Source organism: Eucyclogobius newberryi, unplaced genomic scaffold (genome assembly GCF_026437365.1).
Source record: "Eucyclogobius newberryi isolate DKJ021-1_F unplaced genomic scaffold, fEucNew1.0.hap1 SCAF_1, whole genome shotgun sequence".
NCBI lineage: Eukaryota > Metazoa > Chordata > Actinopteri > Gobiiformes > Gobiidae > Eucyclogobius > Eucyclogobius newberryi.
Genome location: NW_027315723.1, coordinates 21,273,196 through 21,291,255, shown reverse-complemented (window position 1 = coordinate 21,291,255; position 18,060 = coordinate 21,273,196). Strand labels below are relative to the sequence as shown.

Sequence of the window (18,060 nt, the reverse complement as noted above, 5' to 3'; positions counted from 1 at the left end):
GACTTTTTGCGTGTGTTTTAGAGTCTGTTAAATCCAGATAATGAGGATTATTATACATTTTTCTTACGATTTCTGACAAGCAATGTATGTTTCAATAGGAGCTTTTACGTTTGATAACAGACTCAAATATAAACTGCTAATCTCACAAAAAGGGCCGTAAACTACAGTGTTGGCAGGTATCGTTTGCAGAGGAACTTGTTATTTAGATAATTGTCGTCGATACAATTCGCCAAGCACGACAAATTGCAATTTTCGATTAGATTAGCGGCTAAATTGAGGCCCAAACCATTTATTATGGGTCTTATTATGGACAAAAAACAGTCAACGCTACAGTTTGTACCTTCAAACATGTTCTAAAATACTTTCTATCGTTTGTCGGTTCATATTTCTGTGTTTTCTCATAATAAATAACATAAATTGAGCGCTGAAAACCTGAATTGTGAGTTTAATTCCAGCTACACAACAATCAAGAATCAGTCCAGGACGACGCACATAAAGTTAAGCACTTTTATTATATCTTACTCGTCCCAAAAATAAAACATACTGAGGTACAATCAACACCAAATCAAAAGGCGATCCGTTAAAGTACAAGCGTGACACTCAACAGTCCGGCCATTTTAAATGTTTTTCCTCCCGGTAGAAGGTAAACAAAAGAGCATGCGCGGTCATAAATACAGATTACCTTTAATACAGAGTCACAAGATGCAGCAGTTTATTTGAGTGCACAGATCTGGTAAAAGCAGGTTTTGGGAAGACTTAAGAAGTGCTGGTGTATTTCTGTGTAAAAGTATGTTGTATTTTGCATTTGCTGTGGTATAATATATCGAAAAAGAAATGTGTCATGTTAATTATTGTATACTGACGGGTAAATACTGGCCGTAAAAAATTGAAAATTAAAAAAATTCTTGGCGTTGTGAAGAAGGTGGTGCTTGTAAGGATGTCATGAATTCAAATTTAAATTAAGGACAATTCTAGTGTGTAATCTATAATCCAAAAATATTAACCTGTTAAGTAATAATAATCATAATAATAATAATCACACATTCAAAAAGATAATTAAAATAAAACAAATATAAAAAAATTATAAATGCGATATTGTAGGATTTTTATTTTTTAGTTCACGGTGTCAATAATCATGTATATTGTATAATTTTTGTAATTTTATGTCTATATATATATATATATATATATATATATATATATATATATATATATATATATATATTATTGTCTGTTGTTTTCCAGTCATTGCTCTATTAAAGAAACAGAAAAGTCATTTGTAAAACATCTTCTAAGAGTTCATTTGCAAAAACATAGATTTTAAAAGTTTCAGAAATCAGAATTTTGGATTCAAAAAATAACTTAAATTCTGCTACAGACGATGAGCCTTTTATTTCATTTTATTTCTCTGGATGTTTTGTGTTACATGTATTTTTAATTTATATTTTGCTTTCTTTTTCTGTGTCATGTTCAATGCTCTGTGATTTATTTTATTCTTAAATAAAAAAAAAAGATAATTCGTCACAATTTTGTTGCACATTTTTCTATTTGTATTGCACTAAACTAGATTTGGCTTTTGAAAACACTTTAATATTTCTGTTTTAGCAAATGAACTCTTCTGTGTTGTTCATAGTATCAATAATAATCATGAAAATGTTAAAATGGAAACAAAAAAAAAAGGACAGTAATAGTGAATTCGTCACTCTGAGCGGACGAGAAGGAGCAGACGGGGTGAGTCGTGCGCGGCCTTGACCTTTTCGGCGATGCCTGTGAGTTACGGGGGCTCGGGCCAGGGGGAGTGTCCGAAGGCCGCCTGAGTGTCGAGCGGCCGCTGCACGATCACGGCGTTGGCCAGGTCGGCTTCCTCCAGGCTCAGCTCGCGGTCGCTCAGCTCTCGACATGGGACGGACGTGGTCAGGACGAACGGCGGGCTGCTCCTCTGGCAGCGCGACACGAAGTCCTGGACGTCCGTCACCCTGGCAACACAAACCGGGAAGTCAGGAGGGATTCACATTTTGGCGATATACCGTATTTTCCGGACTATAAGTCGCACCAGCCAAATGCATAATAGAGAAGAAAAAAACATATATAAGTTGCACTGGAGTATAAGTATAAATATAAGTCTAAGTCGCACCCCCGGCCAAAACTATGAAAAAAGGTGTGACTTATAGTCCGGAAAATACGGTATTTACGGTAATTGCTGACAGCGTGATTTCTGCATATTTTGTGTTTAGATTCAGTCAAAGTCTAATTTAATTCCTCCATTTTATTATTTTTCATGCCTTTTATTGTATCATAGTTTATATTTTACGATCGTTATTCATTGTTTTATTTTAATATAAACAAAACAGAGCGAACAAACAGAACAAGAGCAGAGATAAAAATGTCAAATCAAAAGGAAATAAAATGTCATTGTTTGATGTTGCACCATTATTAGTTTGCAAATGTGTTTGTTCAATGACAATGGAAGTAAAGCGTTCTTCTAATTCTGGTTTGATTCACTGAAGCAATACATTTGATTGTGTGTGTGTGTGTGTGTGTGTCTGTGTGTGTGTGTGTGTGTGTGTGTGTGTGTCTGTGTGTGTGTGTGTGTGTGTCTGTGTGTGTGTGTGTGTGTGTGTGTGTGTGTGTGTGTGTCTGTGTGTGTGTGTGTCTGTGTGTGTGTGTGTGTGTGTGTGTGTGTGTGTCTGTGTGTGTGTGTGTGTGTGTGTGTGTCTGTGTGTCTGTGTCTGTGTGTGTGTGTGTGTGTGTGTCTGTGTGTCTGTGTCTGTGTGTGTGTGTGTGTGTGTCTGTGTCTGTGTGTGTGTGTGTGTGTGTGTGTCTGTGTGTGTGTCTGTGTGTGTGTGTGTGTGTGTGTGTCTGTGTGTGTGTGTGTGTGTGTGTGTCTGTGTGTGTGTGTGTGTGTGTCTGTGTGTGTGTGTCTGTGTGTGTCTGTGTGTGTGTGTGTGTGTGTGTCTGTGTGTGTGTGTGTGTGTGTGTCTGTGTCTGTGTGTGTGTGTCTGTGTGTGTGTGTGTGTGTGAGTGTGTGTGTTTCCTTTTCTATTTATTACAGTGGCATCCAAATTATCAGCACAGAATTGTTTGTGCCGAACAATAAAAATCAAAGTCAAAGTGGTAAAAAAATAAATAAATAAATATATATATATATAAAATAATAATAATAAATAAATAATTCAATATAATCATAAAAACAATAATATTTCATTTCTAACAGTTTGGGTCTTTAATCTTTAATGTTCCACAGCCAAACACAGGTGATTTAGAGCTGAGTCCAGTGTGTGGCGAGCGAAATCTGACAATGAATTAATAAGACAAGATCAAATGTCATCAAACATTTAGATTGAGTGTCATTTAGAAGCTTTTAAGTCGTCGCATGCATATCCAGCCTGTCACAAAACCGTTAGTCGAGCATTTCATACTTCCCTCTCCTCTAAAGCAGCGTTTAGAGATGTTCTCATTTGTCCAGCGCTTCCTGGCACCACAACAAAGACCCCCAGTGGAGCTTTTACACCCAGTTGCAAAGCATTTCTGGACAAATACTCGCGCCGACTCCACTTCAAAGCCTCATACTAGTAAAAGCATTTATTATTGATGACGACCCTCCCCATATGAGCGGTTTCGGCGCCGGGCCAAGCGCTACGGGGGGGGGGCTTCGACGCCGTGCGCTTTAGCTGCTAACCCGGTTACGTAAGTGCGGCATCAGAGTTATGCAATGCCTCTCTGGGGATTTGATAGATCCTCCACTCCTTTGCTACATCTCGGATTATGTTTTTCCCGCAGCCACGATACGCGGCGAGGGTCGGGGGGGCCGGGCGGGGGCCGGGCGGCGTCCACCGCGGCGTCCAGAACAAAGCATCGCGTAATCCTAAAAACAAACTCGGGCGATCTTAAAAGGGGGAGGCAGAAAGCCTCTCCGGTGCTTAAGACGTGGAATTGAACGGCACAAAAAGCGTAATCCTGAGTCAAAACAGGCCAAAAGCAATCGTTATGCATCATCTATACATTAGATTAGAGCAAATAACGATTTAAAACAAAGTCATAGTGTCAAGGTTTCGGGCAGTACGTCGAAATGTAGATAATATTGTGATTGTTGTTCTTGACGTTTTGAAAAAAATTGAAAATTGAGTTTGTATAGAAAGAAATGCAACAAAAAGAACTGATTAAAAATAAATCTGAAAGGTCATCTGGGACTCGTATTATCATCCAAATGGGATTTTTTCTTGTGTTTTTGGTTGTTTTTTTAAGCTTATGCTCTCTGGTCATGTTCTGTTCAGTGTTTAATGTTCAATTTGATTTTTAAAAAAATCAATAAATAAATAAATACAAATTCAAATAAAACTAAAAAAGGTGATGTTTTTTAATTTTACACATATTTAACTTTTTAAAAAAATAAATAAACCTCATCCAAAACGTTTAAAGACACGTTTGAACACATTTCTGTTGGTTTGACATGACGTCGCACATATATCCTCATCTGGATATTCCAAAAGAATATGTCATATGAATGGTCGAAATTACAAAATTACGGTGTTTGGAGGCAAAATGAAGTACATTTTCCCCTGGTTAACTAACAAATCTGAATGCCAAAATTTCAAAGACTTCAAACATGTTTTGAAGTTAGTTTGTTTTTCTATCACAAAGGATGGAGAAAATACAAATGTCAGGCTTCAAAATTGTATTTGAGCTTCGTAAAAAGTATAAACTGTGGTAAAGTATGTAATAAATCCACAGATAAAATGAAAAACTAGAGTGATAGTGAAGTATTTCTCCAGTAAATATTTTTTTTTTTTTGATTTTCAACATTAAATATAACTTGGAACATTTTATTTGTGTACATTTTCACACTGTTCCTCTGTTGATAGTGGGAGAGACACAGTTTTACCTTTACATTGTAGTTTAAAAGGAATATTCCAATCATAATCTCCTATTAAATAACCAAATACTGTAAAATACGTGCGTAAATGTGTTTAAACCAGGCTCTGACGTCACTCACCTGTAAAAGAGTAACTTAACCATATTCTGGGGTTAATCTCACTTCCTCCACTGAAACCACATCATGTTCCACTTCTCTTTTGTCTCATTCCTGAATTTACTTATTTTTGTTTACACACTTTTAATGGATTTATTCAAGGTTTTCGTGATATGACAACATTTTTAGGACTTTTCCCCCATTGAAAAGATAAAAAATTTAGTTTTAAACTGTTAATCTCCACGGTTACAGTCCTAATTTCTCATCATTCTGAAACGGACGGAGCAGCAGATTAGTGATGGACAGTACAGATACAGGAGTAGACAGTTACTCCAGTTAATGTACTTAAAAAGTCCATATGGCAGGTTCTCCGTTTTTTTAAATCATGATGTTGTTTGGTGGGATTGTCCCTGTGGTAAATCATTATTGTAGTTTTTCATCAGTCAAGAAGCAGTTTATGAAGAAAATGTGTCAAATAAAAGTGACCAGAAGTAAAGCTGTTGTTGTTGTGTTACTTTTAATGGCGGTTGGCAGTCAACAGAAAAAGTGCATTTACCGCCACCTTCTGTAGTTGTACGTCTTCAAAGTATTTGTTTTACGCTATACTGTGTAAAAACGTACACCTTTTTATGAGTTCAAACTGTCATTTCACAAAATAAACATGTTTTCAGGTAATTATTTGTCAAATCGTAACTATTGTATGATTTAAATGGATTTTGGCTCTTGTTTACAATCTGGTTGGTGACATTATAATCATTGAGAAAAACAGGCAAAATGTTTGGTAAAATGTGAAATATAATCATATTCCTTCGTTTTACTGAAAAGTATAGTTTAATGTGTCGTATGGACTTTAAGTAAAGGTTTCAAAGTACTCGTAAAAAGCGCAAAAAGTCAAAGTATTTCTGACAGACTCAAACGTGAAATGTAATAATCTGGATTTTTTTTAAATTGCAGATTTTGTTTTTATGTTATTTATTTCAAACAAAAACATAAAACGACAAAACCAAACAAGACAAACTATGTATGTGCTATAAATAACACCTCAGGTCTAAAGCGGTCAAGAAAAGTACTTTTACTTTACTTTACTACGTTAAAAAATGTAGTGGAGTATAAAGTACATGTTCTCAAATGTAGTGAAGTAAGAGGAAAAAGTACTTTTACTTTTGTACTTTTTGTTACTTTTCACCACTGCTTCCACATTACAAGCGGGAAATTCTATAGCAGCTTTGTAATATTGTATGGAGCCGGAGGCAGAAAGAACTAGAGTTTAAGTAGTATTTTTGTTTTTGTAATACAGCAAATTCAACAGAAATGATCAGGTTTAACAATTGCTTATTGTCTCCTCATAAACCACGACGTATACATACAAAAACTGTCTCTCTCCCTCTGTCTGCGAGCATGACATCATCTCGAAAAAGAATAACAGGAACAGTGTGGAAACATTGTCAAAATGTTCCAGTTTTGCATCTAAAATGTTTTTAAAAATTGCACAAATTCACCGTGAGAACCTACCGATGCGACAAGTTAAACCTTTGTATCAGCCGTCTGCCGTCAGCCAACCAGATCTGCAGCGAGGTCACGGGCAGGGCGTGGTCTAGTGTTACCATGGGAATAGGAGCAGATTCCCCGTCCTCGTGCACAGATGGCGACCGGGCCACGACTCTGGGCGCGACGCTGCCAACGGACCGACACAATAGCACAAAGAGGGAAAAAGATCATCATCAGCACGCGACGGTGTGAGGGCGGGTCAGACACGGTGTGAGGGCGGGTCAGCGACGGTGTGAGGACGGGTCAGCGACGGTGTGAGGGCGGGTCAGACACGGTGTGAGGGCGGGTCAGCGACGGTGTGAGGACGGGTCAGCGACGGTGTGAGGGCGGGTCAGACACGGTGTGAGGGCGGGTCAGCGACGGTGTGAGGACGGGTCAGCGACGGTGTGAGGACGGGTCAGCGACGGTGTGAGGGCGGGTCAGACACGGTGTGAGGGCGGGTCAGCGACGGTGTGAGGACGGGTCAGCGACGGTGTGAGGGCGGGTCAGACACGGTGTGAGGGCGGGTCAGCGACGGTGTGAGGACGGGTCAGCGACGATGTGAGGGCGGGTCAGACACGTGTGAGTGACATCAGAGCCCGGTTTAAAGACATTTACCTATTGTATTTTACATTATCTGTTTATTCAATGGGAGATTATGATTTTTTTAAGAAGGCAAAATCATGTTTTTTCGCGTTTACTGGAAAATATACTCACAGAAATGTCGACACGCGCAGTAGTTTTTCCGTTTAATCTATAGCAATATCGCATACTTTACCACTAATTGTGCAATTTTGAGGTTAGAACATGTCATAATCTCCATCCTTAGTAAAAAAGAAGTATGCTAACTTACATTTCCATCCTGAAAATGTAAATATTTTGCTTACTTTTTATCACAAAGACTTGAAATCATTACGTATTCGATCTGCTATCAGTTAATCATTGAAAGTGTGTCACGGTCCACTTCATTTCTCCCCAGATTTTTTTACTTTCTGGCAACTTTCAAGGGTCTATAAAAGTCCTACATTGGACTAGAGAGAATTCAGGAGTCAGACGAGGACGTGCAACAACAGCAGCAGAAAATACTTGTAGATAATTTACATAATGCACATAGAGCTGTGAGATGTGAGACCGGCTGGTTAAAAATAAACCAGTTGATTTACAGGGACATCTAGTGGTTTCCAAGTGCGCTGCGTTGTTCTAAAATTAGCTCCATAACTTTAGACGCGGCTGCTACCGTATTTACGGAACTATAAGTCCCCCTTTCTCATAGTTTTGGCCGGGGTGCGACTTGTACTCCAGAACGACTTATATGTGATATTATTCGTTATTTTCACACACTGAAAAACACAAGAGGGCCCTCTAGGGTCTAAGTGACGCAGAAGAAGAATCTGCACTTCCACTACCTCTGGAGTTTGGAGTTGTTTAGAAGTGACACAGAGGAAGAAGAATTCAATGGATTTAGTGATTTGGGGTAAAACTGATGCTTTGCTAAACTTGTTAGCATGTTCTTTATGCTATAGTTATCTGAATAACTGTTCATATGTTACGTTAACATACCAGACACTTACCACAGTTCTGTCTGTGCCTCATGTAGCTGAAGGTTAGCATGGTTACCCCCCACAAGTCCGAAGGATCGCTAGTCTGAAGGTTCGCTAGTCCGAAAGTTCGCTTACACAGTGCGGGGAAAGTGCCGCTTGGTGCGCCAGTTAGGGACCGTCTCTGAATTACGATTGCACAAGTGTTTGTTTAAAAATGTGTTATCTTAAAAAATATCAAACATATTTATACTAAAAAAAAAAAAAACAACATCGAGCATGAATCCAAGTTGCTAATCCTAGGTGCCATAGTCCTGGGTTTAAAAATTCAACCCTTTGCATATTTTAAAGAATATTTTTCTTAAAAAATGATTATTTTCAATAGCTCCCAAGTCAGCCAACCTAGATAGTTAACGCTAAGTTATAATAGTGGTTTGAGTCTTTTACTTTACTTTTACTTTTTTTTTTGTTAAATATATTAGATATTTTTTAAGATAACACATTTTTAAACAAACACTTTACATACTTTAGAGACGCTCCCTAGCTGACGCACGAGCCGCGAGGAGCCACAGTTTCGGACTAGCAAACCTTCGGACTAGTGAAGCTTCGGACTTGTGGGCAGCCACCGTTAGCATACGTACACCTATTCACCATGTTCTCTAATCTGTTATTATTTTAAATTGCATTTCAAGAGGAAATATCTGTTTTTGGTCTTGGATTTTATCAAATATATTTCCCCAAAAATGCGACTTATACTCCAATACAACTTATATATATGTTTTTCTTCTCTATTATGCATTTTTTAGCTGGTGTGACCTATAGTCCAAAAATACGATATTTTTACTCTGATGTTAAATCACAAACGTGCCGAACACGCACCTGCCCAGTCGGTAGCCGCGCCCGCTGAACGGGTGGAACGTCTTCTTCCTGGGCACGTACGTCTCTTCGGTGAAGTCTTCCACGCTGATCTCGAGCTCCTCTTCCTCAGCTCGGCTCTCCCACTCGGGCGGCAGCTCCCTGGGACGGGCCAAACGATTGGAGGTCACGCTCAGGGTAGAGGTCACGCTCAGGGCAGAGGTCAGGGTGAGCTCAGGGTGGCGCCGGAGGACGTCGGTACAGCTGATTCAGCTTTTTTACAGTTTGACTTTGGGAATAAACTAGCGCAATTCCCTTTTGTGATTATTAAAAGGACGTTTGTAGTCGGTGTCAAAATATAACATATGGGTTTTCTGAAATAAATGCATATATTTTCACTACATTGTCAGAGGTAGTGGTACTTTATGTATATCTGTTAATAAACACTAATTACAGATGCTTTTATTTGCATTTCTATTATATATTCTCGATGCAGACATGAATAATACTATTGATTCATTTGGATTTGGGCGGAAACTGACGTTTAATTTAGTGGTCAATAGTCGTTAGCGATACATTTGTCACATTTCAAGTACAAATACACTGAATAAAAGTATAAATGTGGCGTATGAAGGCTTCTAGATGAGAACATGTACAAATAAAGTGTACTATTGGTGGAAATCTGAGACAGTTGGTTAAATTTTGACGTTTTGTGTCAATATTGCCGCTGTGTTTGCTAAAGAAAACGACATCTTTTGTGCGTTTTGTGTTCTGCGTTGTCTAGGTAACGATTACTGTTATCAAAATACGACTGCAGTAATAAAAAAGAAAATTACAGTCATAATTAGTTGATTAATCGTTGCAGTCCTAAATTAAAGTATTGATTCAAATGTATAAAATCTGCAAGAAATAATAATTTTAGTCGTCGACTGTCAAACAGAGATGAACAAAGAAAAATAAATGCTGAAATTGTGTGTAAAAAATATGTACAAATTAAGTGTATTATTTAACTGAAAATCTGAAATTGTTCATTGGTTTTGTCATTTTGATTAATTAATGCCACTGTTTTTTGTGGCATGTGTTTGCACAGTAGTTAATGATTACGATTATTATTAAAATCCCACATTTTTACTGCTGACGAGCCAAAATTATTTAGATTCATTATTGCGGCACAAATATGCATTTATGGCGCTCACATTATAAGTTAAGTATAGTTAATATTATAAGAAGATGATCGGGCCTCTGTTTTGGGACGTACCCTCTTTTGATGGCGTCCAAAAAGTCCTGGTTTTCTGGGACAGAGTAACATCGAAACTCCTCTGCCTCGTTCACAGTGAAGCCGTCTTTCCACAGTCGCACCACCATCTCCACCTGTGAACCACGACTGGACTGTCAGAACCACGACCGGACTGTCAGAACCACAACCTGATTGTCAGAACCACCACCCGACTGTCAGAGCCATGACCCGACTGTCAGAGCCATGACAGGACTGTCAGAGCCATGACAGGACTGTCAAAGCCGCGATCCGACTGTCAGAACCACGACCTGACTGTCAGAACCACAACCTGATTGTCAGAACCACAACTTGATTGTCAGAACCACCACTGGACTGTCAGAACCACCACCCGACTGTCAGAGCCATGACCCGACTGTCAGAGCCGCGATCCGACTGTCAGAACCACGACCTGACTGTCAGAACCACCGCGACCCGACAGTCAGAGCCATGACCCGACTGTCAGAGCCGCGACCCGACTGTCAGAGCCACGACCCGACTGTCAGAACCACGACTGTCAGAGCCACGACCCGACTGTCAGAACCACCGCGACCCGACTGTCAGAACCACGACTGTCAGAGCCGCGACCCGACTGTCAGAGCCACGACCCGACTGTCAGAACCACGACTGTCAGAGCCACGACCCGACTGTCAGAACCACCGCGACCCGACTGTCAGAACCACGACTGTCAGAGCCACGACCCGACTGTCAGAACCACCGCGACCCGACAGTCAGAATCACAACCCGACTGTCAGAGCCGCGACCCGACTGTCAGAGCCACGACCCGACAGTCAGAGCCATGACCCGACTGTCAGAGCCGCGACCCGACAGTCAGAGCCATGACCCGACTGTCAGAGCCGCGACCCGACTGTCAGAGCCACGACCCGACTGTCAGAACCACGACTGTCAGAGCCACGACCCGACTGTCAGAGCCACGACCCGACTGTCAGAACCACGACTGTCAGAGCCACGACCCGACTGTCAGAGCCACGACCCGACTGTCAGAACCACCGCGACCCGACTGTCAGAACCACGACTGTCAGAGCCACGACCCGACTGTCAGAACCACCGCGACCCGACTGTCAGAACCACGACTGTCAGAGCCACGACCCGACTGTCAGAACCACCGCGACCCGACTGTCAGAACCACAACTGTCAGAGCCACGACCCGACTGTCAGAATCACAACTGTCAGAGCCACGACCCGACTGTCAGAATCACAACCCGACCGTCAGAGCCGCGACCCGACAGTCAGGGCCGCGATCCGACTGTCAGAGCCGCGACTTGACTGTCAGAACCACCGCGACCCGACTGTCAGAACCACGACTGTCAGAGCCACGACCCGACTGTCAGAACCACCGCGACCCGACAGTCAGAGCCATGACCCGACTGTCAGAGCCATGACCCGACTGTCAGAGCCATGACCCGACTGTCAGAGCCGCGACCCGACTGTCAGAACCACGACCCGACTGTCAGAACCACCGCGACCCGACTGTCAGAGCCTGACCTTAGACGTTCCTGAGGCATCGTAGCAGATCTTCTCCACCTCGTCGAGCAGGTCTTCGACCGAGAAACTCCGCCTCATCGGAGTCGCCTCCTCCTCGTCTTCGTCACTAGGCAACGGAACAATTAGGCCCCGGTCAATAATGCCAGAGATGTGACCAGAGCAGCCATTTCCCTCACTGCACTTAATAACTTTATATTCTTCACAATATTTGAGGGCAGAATAGATTTTATTTACAACAACACGTGTATCAGGTGTGTATTATACATATTTTTCATGTTAAATTTATCAATTGTTGTCCTTTAATTTGTCAGGAATTCAGTTTTCATAGTAAATATATTCTATGCGCTTCGGACTGATAGCAAGAATATTTTATGTATTTATTTTGCACGCGCACATTCGCTGTACATGCAACGGTTACAACAGACATAAAAGTGTGCAAAGGGCAAATAAATACATTAAATAAACAAATAAACAGTACAGACGTGCATAGACACAATTTACAAGCAAAAGTTATATTTAATTAATAGTTCAACGAAATGTCAAAGGTTTGTTCAGTCAGTTTTAGATAGGGGCTGCAATGTTTCTCTCCATTTATCAAATACACATGTTTTATTCCGTTATTATTATTACACTGTGTTTATTAATGTGTAATATCTCTATAATGGTTGCTATGTTTGCGTGGACTCACCAGATTTCTTCCTTTTCATCGCCCTCAGTGTCACAATCTTTCATGACGTGTTGTTTTTCCCATCTGCAGTGGGGGAAAAAGAGCAAATTTAGAGAAGAAAAACTAAATATGAATCTGCAGTGGTCTGTTTGATCGATGCATAATAACTGTGTATAACATGCGTATATTTCAGTACAATATGTTATAAACAAGGGAGCAGCTCGTTTTCACGTTAAATGATGGAAGTGGGCGGCGCGGCCACAAGCGCGCGCTAGACCGCAGCTACGAGCCGTGACACGCGCGCCCCACGGACGTGACACACGCGCGCGGTCACACGGACACTTCATGCACACGCGTCTGGTGAGGTTAAGGTCAAAGGTGGATTTACCAGTCCGTGTTTTCTCGGTTAATCCCGGGCCACGCATCTGCCGCCGCTCGTGAGTTTCTCCGGGGCCGCTGTAATAATAAAGCTAGAGTGATATCGCGTTCTGTTGCCACGGCAATAGCGGCGGCCATCTTGTGATTGTAAGAGCAGCACATTTTTGTGTTTTTGAAGATATATTTAAAGGCGGTATGGACGATTTTTCGGCGATTTGAGAACGCAGGTGGAAGTGCACATGCGCACCCCCCATGTGGACTGATACAACACGCGTGCGTTTGTTTATTAGCCCGACGAATCGCATCGCATCTCTCGTCACCTTAGATTTACGTCTTCTTCTGAGTCAGCTCGAACTGTCTTTCTCCGTCCTGGGGACGAGCCGCACGCGGCTGCAGTTGAGCGGTAGGCAGGACTAATCGGCAGTCCACGCCACGAGGAAATAAGACTCAGATTTGGGCCAAAAAAATCGTCCATTACGCCTTTAAGTCAGATCGTCACTCGACCACCAGAGCCTATTTATAAAACTTCTTATAAAACTTGTTTTGGTACCTATATTCCCCGATACCTATGTTACCCCTGTTGGTTCTAATTACTGAGAATAACAAGACAAGATTCTGGTCGTTATAATAAAAGTATTTATTCCCTACGATTACAAAACTAACAGATTAAAACGCATGTCATGTCCCTCAAGTTCCCATCAGACATCTGTGCTCCTCATCTGGGGGCCTCTCACACACAGGACAAAGAATATGAATATTCATAAGAAGGTGGATCTTCTCTTGCACCAGCCGTACCAGGCTGTACCAGGCTTTACCTTCCAGGACATCCTAATAATATTGGTCGTGAGATGCGACCCTTGACCCAGACAGAGAAGCTGGGGGAGCAGAGACAGACCAAGCAGAGCAAAGAATGTGCAGTGTGTGTGTGTGTGTGTGTGTGTGTGCGTGTGTCCAGTCTGCAATAACAATGAAAGGTATATTAATGCTTTACAATATTAAATGCTTATTAATTCCTTCACCCCTTTTCTATGAACGGGGCAATATAGGTACCTCCTCGAATTATATAATAGGCTCGTGGTTCAGGTTCCACATCCCCAGTAGTTGATTATAAATGTATGGTTTTACAAAATAAAATACAGCGGGGTCAGCGCTATGTTCCCCAATACCTGGGTTAGAGTTATATGCTGCTATATTTGGGTGTGTACCCCGGTATCTATGTTCCCCCTTTTCTATGAACGGGGGAACTACACACTTACTAGCATAGGCTACTGGTTCAGATTCTACATCCCCAATAATTGTGCATAATTGTATAGTTTTACAGCATCAAATATAGCAGCATAACCCAAACCCTAACCCTACCCCAAACCAAAACCCTTGTTTGGGGTCAGTCTGCCACATAAACTGCATGTACCAGACCTGATACTGTGTACACAGTCTATGGTCGGACACCTATAGGCGATTTTAAAGCCTTGCCTGAAATGTTCCACACTATGGCACAATCATTTCTATCTCCATGGAGACAAGCAAGTCAAGTGCAGGTCAAATGTGTCTCTAGCACAATCATTATCTCTGTCCATGGGTCCGAAGTGACTCACACACTCGTTGCTACTGCCATCTTGAGGACGAAAGCTGCACGATGAAGAAGATTCCTCTTCTGGAGGTCTGTGGAGGGATTTTCGTGGCTTGTTGTTCATTTCAAATGTGTTTCTTGATGTCTCATTTCTCAAATTCAATTAGCATTCTATTATTATGTTACTTCGAAATTCTGACAAACTGAGCCTTCAACCCATGTACTGTGGCGATTAGCTCAGGTGGATAAGCAACAGACATTCAATCACAAGGATGTGGGTTTGAACCAAATGCCTTTTATAATTTGACTCCACCCGCTTTTGAACCCTACGTTATATACAGCAAAGCAGCTAAGGGGGGTGTACGTACAGACCATGTACAGACCAGGTACAGACCAGTGACAGACCATGTACAGACCATGTACAGACCAGGTACAGACCATGTACAGACCAGGTACAGACCAGTGACAGACCATGTACAGACCATGTACAGACCAGGTACAGACCATGTACAGACCATGTACAGACCAGGTACAGACCAGGTACAGACCAGGTACAGACCAGGTACAGACCAGGTACAGACCAGTGGCAGACCAGGTACAGACCAGTGACAGACCATGTACAGACCATGTACAGACCAGGTACAGACCAGTGACAGACCATGTACAGACCATGTACAGACCAGGTACAGACCATGTACAGACCATGTACAGACCATGTACAGACCAGGTACAGACCATGTACAGACCAGGTACAGACCAGGTACAGACCAGGTACAGACCAGTGGCAGACCAGGTACAGACCAGTGACAGACCATGTACAGACCAGGTACAGACCAGGTACAGACCATGTACAGACCAGGTACAGACCAGGTACAGACCAGGTACAGACCAGTGACAGACCATGTACAGACCAGTGACAGACCATGTACAGACCATGTACAGACCAGGTACAGACCATGTACAGACCAGTGACAGACAATGTACAGACCATGTACAGACCAGTGACAGACCATGTACAGACCAGGTACAGACCAGTGACAGACCATGTACAGACCATGTACAGACCAGGTACAGACCATGTACAGACCAGGTACAGACCATGTACAGACCATGTACAGACCAGGTACAGACCAGTGACAGACCATGTACAGACCATGTACAGACCATGTACAGACCAGGTACAGACCAGGTACAGACCATGTACAGACCATGTACAGACCAGTGACAGACCATGTACAGACCAGGTACAGACCAGTGACAGACCATGTACAGACCATGTACAGACCATGTACAGACCAGGTACAGACCAGTGACAGACCATGTACAGACCAGGTACAGACCAGTGACAGACCATGTACAGACCAGGTACAGACCATGTACAGACCATGTAGAGACCAGGTACAGACCAGTGACAGACCATGTACAGACCATGTACAGACCAGGTACAGACCATGTACAGACCAGGTACAGACCAGTGACAGACCATGTACAGACCATGTACAGACCAGGTACAGACCATGTACAGACCATGTACAGACCAGGTACAGACCATGTACAGACCATGTACAGACCAGGTACAGACCAGTGACAGACCATGTACAGACCATGTACAGACCAGGTACAGACCATGTACAGACCAGGTACAGACCAGGTACAGACCAGGTACAGACCAGGTACAGACCATGTACAGACCAGGTACAGACCAGTGACAGACCATGTACAGACCAGTGACAGACCATGTACAGACCAGGTACAGACCAGGTACAGACCATGTACAGACCATGTACAGACCAGTGACAGACCATGTACAGACCAGGTACAGACCAGTGACAGACCATGTACAGACCATGTACAGACCAGGTACAGACCAGTGACAGACCATATACAGACCAGGTACAGACCATGTACAGACCATGTACAGACCAGGTACAGACCAGTGACAGACCATGTACAGACCAGGTACAGACCAGTGACAGACCATGTACAGACCAGGTACAGACCAGTGACAGACCATGTACAGACCATGTACAGACCAGGTACAGACCAGGTGTAACCAGTTCATGTATTATTGTATAATCACACAAAATCTTTATTATTTTGTTTAATATTATGTTCAACATGCCTGGTGTTTGTTTCATTGTGCTGTCAGTGTCCTCCAGCCCCTTCTTCTTCGTGTGTTCCCTTATATTCCCCCTATAAATGTGATGGACGTGACTTCCTCTTCCCTTCTGTTATCTCCGTGCGGGGAAGAGGTCAGTCATCCCTCGGGTCGTCCTTCATGTTTTGTATGTAGTGTGTTGATTTAATTGTGTTATATCCCTTTTAGTTTGGGCTGGAGTTGCCTTGTGGCACGTTTGGACTTTATTTTTGTGTTTCTGTTTACCAGGTATGTTTAAATTGCCCTTCTGTTATCTCCGTGCGGGGAAGAGTTTGGGCTGGAGTTGCCTCGTGGCACGTTTGGACTTTATTTTTGTGTTTCTGTTTACCAGAATAAACGGATAAAACAGTGTCTCCTGGCCATTCAATTCAAATCAAATCAAATCAATTTATTTTTGTAAGGCCCAAAATCACAACAACAGTTGCCTCTGAGGGCCAATTAATCCACAACGCAGGAACGATCCAGTCACACTGGTACAGACCACATACAGACCAGGTACAGACCAGGTACAGACCATGTACAGACCAGGTACAGACCATGTACAGACCATGTACAGACCACATACAGACCATGTACAGACCAGGTACAGACCATGTACAGACCAGGTACAGACCACATACAGACCATGTACAGACCACATACAGACCATGTACAGACCATGTACAGACCAGGTACAGACCAGGTACAGACCACATACAGACCATGTACAGACCAGGTACAGACCCGGTACAGACCATGTACAGACCAGGTACAGACCATGTACAGACCAGGTACAGACCACGTACAGACCACATACAGACCATGTACAGACCACATACAGACCACATACAGACCACGTACAGACCAGGTACAGACCATGTACAGACCAGGTACAGACCAGGTACAGACCATGTACAGACCAGGTACAGACCAGTGACAGACCATGTACAGACCAGGTACAGACCAGTGACAGACCATGTACAGACCAGGTACAGACCATGTACAGACCAGGTACAGACCACGTACAGACCACGTACAGACCACATACAGACCAGGTACATACCATGTACAGACCAGGTACAGACCAGGTACAGACCATGTACAGACCAGGTACAGACCACATACAGACCAGGTACAGACCACGTACAGACCACGTACAGACCACATACAGACCAGGTACATACCATGTACAGACCAGGTACAGACCACATACAGACCATGTACAGACCAGGTACAGACCATGTACAGACCATGTACAGACCAGGTACAGACCATGTACAGACCACGTACAGACCACATACAGACCAGGTACATACCATGTACAGACCAGGTACAGAATCAGAATCAGAAATGGTTTATTGTCATTGTCAATGAACAAAATTCACAAACATAGGAACTTGTCTTGGTGATTCGGTGCAACATAAAACAACGAACAATGAATTAGTCAAAAAGAGAAATAATTTAAATCTGCCGTGGAATAAAAATAACTATAAGCGATAAGATAAAAAATGAGAATAAAAATACAAAATAGGCTTAATATCTACACAGCTTTACAGCTGAATTTACATATGTTGTGCAGAAAGTGAACAGTGCAGTGAGTGATTCAATTATGGTTAAAGTGACAGTGTTTAGGAAGTGTT

General features: G+C 42.4%; 1 protein-coding gene across 1 annotated transcript; it reads right to left on the bottom strand.

The window, feature by feature from the left end:
* Nucleotides 1–1,567: 1,567 nt before the first annotated feature.
* ubxn2a (UBX domain protein 2A) lies at nt 1,568–12,797 on the bottom strand. Its single transcript, XM_072440133.1, has 7 exons — nt 12,724–12,797; nt 12,357–12,419; nt 11,669–11,774; nt 10,148–10,260; nt 8,914–9,051; nt 6,482–6,643; nt 1,568–1,976 (listed from the first exon to the last, which is right to left on the bottom strand). Exons 2-7 carry the CDS (start codon nt 12,398–12,400, stop codon nt 1,775–1,777), a joined length of 765 nt encoding a protein of 254 aa, XP_072296234.1. The 5' UTR covers nt 12,401–12,419; nt 12,724–12,797; the 3' UTR covers nt 1,568–1,774.
* Between the last annotated feature and the right edge of the window lie 5,263 nt (nt 12,798–18,060).

Excerpts from the sequence above, each read along its gene's own strand:
- ubxn2a (XM_072440133.1), bottom strand. The coding sequence starts at position 12,400 with ATGAAAGATTGTGACACTGAGGGCGATGAAAAGGAAGAAATCTG. Across the intron at positions 11,775-12,356 it reads GATGAAAAGGAAGAAATCTG|TGACGAAGACGAGGAGGAGG; the intron begins GTGAGTCCACGC and ends TCCGTTGCCTAG. Across the intron at positions 1,977-6,481 it reads AGGTTTAACTTGTCGCATCG|GGTGACGGACGTCCAGGACT; the intron begins GTAGGTTCTCAC and ends TTGTGTTGCCAG.